This window comes from Humulus lupulus, chromosome 7 (assembly GCF_963169125.1).
Source record: "Humulus lupulus chromosome 7, drHumLupu1.1, whole genome shotgun sequence".
In the NCBI taxonomy this organism is placed as follows: domain Eukaryota; kingdom Viridiplantae; phylum Streptophyta; class Magnoliopsida; order Rosales; family Cannabaceae; genus Humulus; species Humulus lupulus.
This window is the reverse complement of record NC_084799.1, coordinates 8,679,733-8,686,643: the sequence shown is the minus strand read 5'-3', so window position 1 is coordinate 8,686,643 and position 6,911 is coordinate 8,679,733. Positions and strand designations below refer to the sequence as shown.

The 6,911-nt window shown below is 33.5% G+C and overlaps 2 protein-coding genes across 2 annotated transcripts; both read left to right on the top strand.

The window, feature by feature from the left end:
* Positions 1-2,366: 2,366 nt before the first annotated feature.
* LOC133791331 (protein FAR1-RELATED SEQUENCE 5-like) lies at positions 2,367-3,818 on the top strand. The gene has a single exon (XM_062229256.1). The coding sequence runs from the start codon at positions 2,367-2,369 to the stop codon at positions 3,816-3,818; it is 1,452 nt and encodes a 483-aa protein (XP_062085240.1).
* A 24-nt stretch (positions 3,819-3,842) lies between these two features.
* Positions 3,843-4,577, top strand: LOC133791330 (protein FAR1-RELATED SEQUENCE 1-like). Its single transcript, XM_062229255.1, has one exon. It carries the CDS (start codon positions 3,843-3,845, stop codon positions 4,575-4,577), a length of 735 nt encoding a protein of 244 aa, XP_062085239.1.
* The last annotated feature ends 2,334 nt before the right edge of the window (positions 4,578-6,911 follow it).

Genomic DNA, 6,911 nt, shown 5'->3' with positions numbered 1-6,911 from the left:
ATGTAATAACTCTTTGGCAATAAATATATCGTTTAATTTATTGAAAATGTGACTAAAAATTATTTTTTATAAATTAGAATATATCAAAATTTTAGCCGTTATAAAATAATTTTTAATTATTAGTAGTGAATAATAAGGACCACAATAGAAAATAATTATTTTTATTAAAACTTGTTATGAATGTATCTAAAAATAAAATGTTAATTCAGATTGTCATGTCAATGAATGAGGACAAAATCTTTTAGTTTGGTGGTTCTTATATTTGGTGGGTCCACAGAATTCAATGTACAGTGGACTGTCATGCCACCTAATTTACTATTGAAACTATTGGCAGAATAATATGTGATCAGTATTTCCCATGTTGTGGCCTTACATTTTTAGGGTCCACTTAATTTAATGTGGCATGACATAGACGCATTTTACTATTGAAAGTATGGGTCAAATAGTATGTGAATAATACTTGGTGACTAATAAAAATCAGACTACACGAAATGAACACCTATATAATGGATGTTTGGTATAGTGCATTTATTGGTTAGAGATTTATGCATAAACCACCAGAAGACAACTTTTCCCCCTGAAATTAATTATGTCGTCTGGAGAATGTGGTACTCCAAACAGTGCATGCCCGATGCATTGCGGGAGCCCGGGATCGTCAAGGATGAAGGCTTCATCAATCTCGACTAAATACAAACGTGTTTCTGTTAAGTGTGTTAATTGTTCTAATTGCACTACTCTTAAGGATAAGTTGTATGAAGAGAGGAGGCTGAGGAATAAGACCTATAGACTTTCTAAGGAAGCAAGAGACCTCCTGCTTGATTTGTCAGATTTGATCTACAAATTAACAAAGACAACCAATCTTGCAAATGAGCACATGAAAGGTATTGAAACGGTGGTCGATAATATGAACAATCAATTGAGTATGGCCGCATGTTTGAACTTGGACAATGTTGATTGATCAGACAACTATTACCAGACAATGAAGCCCACATCAACCCATCTTCACTATGTTAAGTATTTTTAATTTGTATTTGCTGGAGTCTTAACTCAGATAACCTTACTTGGTCTCTTAGGTTATTTAGTGTTTCAATATGTTCTGGTTGAATTAAAAATGCCATGTAGTATGGATATTAAATGATTGTGTGTACTTGTACGAAAATGTCATTATGACAAACTTTGTGGTGATGTGGTTAGTTTCTAGATTTTAGTAAATGTTGACTATTTTACATTATAAAATATGTTGAATAGATTTATTGTTTTAACTATTGTAAGTCACAAGAAACCACTAGTCGACAACACAAAGTTTACAAATTAAATCAAGTAACAACCAAAATTAGAGGATAAACATACATGGCAAAATAAGGGTCAATTGTTTAATAAAATATTTTCATTAAAAACATATATTTCAGGTGGCCCAAAACATCAACTGGGCCTCGTTAAAAAAGGTGTACACTTTATTCAACATTAAATGTCCCAATAAATATGTCTACCTAATAACTTGCTTGGATAAAAACCTGTATCCCCCAATTTTAAAATTTAACCAACAGTACATTTTGTGTTGAATAGAATATAACAAAATCTGGAGGATATGCCAAGTTCACCTTCAAAAGTTTCAGTGCACGAATCTCCTTGAACAAGGTGAGCATAATCTTTATTTTATTCTCCATGACCATTACTAAATTTATGTTGACACTATTTTAATTTGAGTATGTCTCCTATTTTATGTGGGAACCAAATAGGGGCTATAATTAAAGTAATAGAAACTGACCATATTTTTAAACAGCAATTTCATGACTCAAAGTTTGTACACATGCACGTACGTAACTTTCAAGGTTGTCATAAACAATCACTTAGTTTAGATGTCAAATTTTAATTTAGTTAAAAAAATCGTTTTATTATCAATTTAAATTCTTTTTTATTTTCAAAGGAAACTTGTCTTAAGTCTATTAATGCCCACATTCCCTCATCATTAGAAATTCTTCCAGTATATTGACTAGCTCATTTTACTGGGCCTATTGTTTAATCTCCTCAATATCAATGGAAGGCCCAAATAAACCTTACACTTGAAAATGCATTGGCCTTTATTATTTACGTTCACATTTCCTTTAATTTGGGTATGTCTCTCATTTTCTATGGGAACCAAATAAGGAAAAATTATAATAATAGGAATTTTCTTCTATTTTGAAAATCCAGTTTCACATTTGTGCCATGTTTTTACACACCTTTGCAATATCAAGCTTTTCACCAATATCGACTGAGTTTACAGGTCAAATTGTATGTATAATGGGCTATGTAAAACATACAATAACTCTATTCATAATATATTGCCTAAAACTTGGATTTTCTTTCCCAGATTTAACTTAAATATGGAAGAGGTAGGAAGTTTGCAAGAAACATCAAATTGGGAAAATATACTACAATCTTTGGGGATTGAGAAACTCGCAAATGATATTGAAACGGAGGATGTCCAGGGAAAGGTCTTGGAGTCCCTTGAAGAGTGGGAGGATTTTTATTACACATACTCTTTGTGGGTAGGCTTCAGTGTCCGCAAAGCAGATGTACAGAAAAAAAATGGGAACATCACCATGAGAAAATGGGTATGTTCAAAAGAAGATTTTCGCAAACACATGGAAATTGACAAGGCCGGTGGGAGCAAACGAAAAACATCTATTACTAGGACTGGTTGCCAAGCTAGTTTTCGAGTCGTAATGATGGGCGATGAGGGTCCGTGGATTTGCAAGGAATTCCAACCTCTGCACAACCATGACAAGGCAGCATTAGATGAGTTGCGATTTCTGAGATCAAACCGTTCCGTGTCAGAAACCCTAGTTGCTCAAGTGAGGTCAATGAACCAAGTTGGGATAAGAACTTCACACATCATCTCCCACTTGGCAATGCAGTCTGGTGGGTACGAAAGGATGCCTTGCCAGCTACGAGACGTTTACAACAAGGTCGCCCATGTCAAAAGAAAAGAGAAAAGATGTACAGATTCAGATGGTGCTTTGGGATATTTGGATTGTCTGTCAAAGAGGGATCCAAATTTCTTCATTCAATATCAATATGACGTGGACAACAGATTGGGGAACCTATTCTGGGTGGACGGATATTCTCGACGGGATTTCGTCGCATTCAGTGAGGTTATTGGATTTGACACAACATATATGACAAACAAATATAATAAACCCCTGAAAATTATTTTGGGCGTCAATCACCATTTCAAGACCTGCATATTTGGAATGGCACTGCTTAACTCCGAGGATGAGCAAACTTACTTTTGGTTGCTTGACAAATTTATTGAATGCCACAATCATGTAACACCAAAGGTTGTAGTGACAGATGGAGATGGAGCTATCAAAAATGCTGCCTTGAAGTACTTCCCAAATGCAACTCATCGGTTGTGTGCGTGGCACCTGTGTACCAACGCTTTAAAAATTTCAAAAGACCCCCGATTCTTACAAGGGTTTCAAGATGTCATGTACAACTATTACACAATAGAGGAATTCATGCAAAAATTGGGGGAATTAATACACAATTTTGACCTCCATTCTAGCCAATGGTGCACCAACACTTATCACAGTCGTCGTTCATGGGCAGAGACATACCTAAGAGGGAAATTTGTCGCCGGAATGCGGACCAACCAAAGATGTGAGTCCATGAATTCAAGTATTAAAAAATTCCTACATGCAAGTTATAGTCTCCGTGAATTCGTTACCTTGAAAAAGTTGAGGCACGTCGAGAGAAAAGATGATTACAATAGTCGACACAGAAGTCCTCCAATACCAGGTCCCAAAAATGCTCTTAAGACGTACCATGAGTAGTGTGCCAAATTGTACACTAGAAATATGTACTATAAAGTGGCTGATCAAATCAAAGCGGAACATGCGTACTTTGTCAACAATTGTGAAGACAACGGTGAATCATTCTCCTACAGTTTGTCAAAGTTCCAACACGAGGATAGAGTGTACAACGTTCATTACCACCCACAAGAGGAGACATTCACCTGTCACTGCTTGCTTTTTGAGACAGACGGCTATCCATGTAGACATATTTGGGCTGTAATGAAATACCGTCATATGAAGATAGTACCACAGTCTCTCCTGCTGAAACGGTGGAGTAAGAATGCAAAAGCAGACCTCCCCCTCGAACTAAAGCAACAGTTATTTGAAATGGCTAGGCAGGCATCCCTCGCTTTCGATACAAACTTGTTGAGTTATTACGCTTCCAAGTCTGAGCAATCTTACACCAAAGCGAAACAAGAAGTGGCAACACTAACTGCAATGTTCAAGGATGCAGTTCCATTGGAATCAAACACCGGTGACAATGACTCGGGACGATATCAAACCTATCAAGAAAATGAAAACATTACCAGGGACCCAACACCTTGTAGAACTAAAGGATCCGCCTATGCAAGAAACAATAGGGACAATGTTACGATAGATATGTCGGATGGAGCAGTTAAAACTAAAAGGAAGTGTTCGAACTGTTATTCTGCTGACCACAATCGAAGAACATGCCCTCAGCTGGTCGGTCTACCGCTTCCTCACAGTCAACAACCCTCACCAAGTAAGAGAGCTTAGCATTCGGCTAAATTCGACGAATCTAGATTACCATCGAACTTTATGACGGAATGATAGTGCAAATTGATTAAGTGTCTATTTTCGTAGGCTTTCTGTCCTACTTAACAATTAAAGTGTTTTGTAATGGTTTAGGTGGCTGAATTAGTATAACAATTGCATTGATGTAAGTGAATTCAAATTGTAGCTAAATAGCATATTTGTTTCAATGGTAAAAAATTATTGATTATGGCAGTTCAATCATATTTGTAATGTTTTAGAAATGTAGATTAATGATAATCAAATGACCAATCCTAAATATACGTTCCTTTTTTAGTGACGCTTCACTCTAATTGATAAAATTAGATAACAAATTGACTGTAATCGTTTCTTTTCTTTCTCTTCATTATATACCATGCGTATCACTATTATTGAAATTTCATTAATTGTACATTAAAGAGTAAATTAGTAAAAATATTCATCTTCACAATTAAAATGAAGGATTACAAAATATGACATAATTACACTTACTTAATCATATCGTGTAGATTCGAGCCTACTATCTATACTTACGAGATTTTAATAGTAAGTAACTTTGCTAGCTTTTTTAATTGATTGCTTAAAGTATATATGCTTCTCACCAAATAGGCATAAAATCATTAAAGTCATGTTTAAAGCATAATATTAATATGAATTAGGTAATTAATTAGGATAAAAAAACAAAAAAAAATTCATCGTTAATGCAACTCACCAAACTTGTTTATTACTATTACAAATTTACCAATATTATTCTATTAAGTAAACTAATAATATTGTTATCTTTATCCTTAATTAGGATAAAAAAAAAAGTGTTAATTAGTTTTGATTTTAGCAGTCCTCATTGTTTTACTAACTTTTCACTACAATATTCAATACTACGTCTTCTGATATATTAATTGATCACTACTTTGTCTGCTGGTAACAATACAAAAGGGGAAGATATATTAAATAAAACATCTTCATTACAAAAATTTATCTTACGTGCCCCATTCATAACTTTGGGCCTAATAAAAAAAAATCTCAATTTTAAAGTTTATTTCACTGTAATAGACCCTTTTCGTTTGGGTCGTGCTCATGGACTCGGACTGGCCCATCTACCTGTGTTAAACAGCATGTGTTGCGAAATCATAAACAATGTGCAAAATAGTAAGAACAATGTACTAAATGTACAGTCAATGTAAAAAAACAACAAATATGTTATGAAGCTACAAATTACCAAAAGACCAAAAGTTCAAGAAGTACAATTACCAGAAAACCACCCCCAACGTGTAACTATTCACATAAAATAATATAAAACCGGTTATCTCCGGTGGCTTGCACAGTTACATTAACTGTGCGATGAGACAAACTACACTATTTAGCCTCACTTTTTATCAGAAATAGTGTTACAGTGTCAGTCGAATAGTAGTACAAATTGGGGCCCCCTTTGACTATTTTATGACTGAACCGTTCCGTGAACGGAATATAATCCAAGGCCATATATATATATGAATTCAAAATGTGTATGTGAATTTGCAAAATTGACTTAAAAAGTATCCCTTTTTCTACAAGATTACTTTGACTTTGGACAATTCTATTTAAATTATATGAAAATCGTTAAAATGCTGTTACTAAAAATTTTGGGGAATTTCTAATTTTGTATGCTAGTATAATTTTAATTTTTAATCGTTAAACTAACTAATCAATTAAAAGTATAATTTCCCTAAAAAAAGTATAATTAAGGTCTATGAATATTCAAATAACAAAATCTCATGGCAATTCAAAAGATCATGATTTTAAACAATTAATAACTAAATAAAAAAATTAATTTAAAATAATGCTAATAATCAAATATAATTAACGAGTATAGAAAAAGTGTTTCATGATTATTTGCGTAACAATTTTTTCGGAATGAATTTTAACAATATTTAAATACATGCAAAAGAAATAGTTTATCGATAACCATATATTTAAATTCAAAATAATTAAATTCAAAATAATTAAAATAAGAGGCTATAAAAGCATCAGAAGAGAAGGGATTATTCATTTGAAAACAATTATAGTATTGAGAAAGTGCTTCATCAACTTTCACAATGGAACATTGTTTGGTTGCCAAGAAAACTATTGAAGAAGATGTGAGATTGAGGTCAAATACAAATTCAACCATACTACTCAACGGTGAAGATCATGATAATAATTTTTCTTCTACATCTAATAATTTAAAGTTTCGTGACGAGAGATATTATGCTTCTAGACAGATTTTCCTTAGAAGTTATAAATTTACGAAGAAAGAAGAAACAGTGGGAACAAAAACGAAGAAGTGGCTGAAGAAGAAGCTTA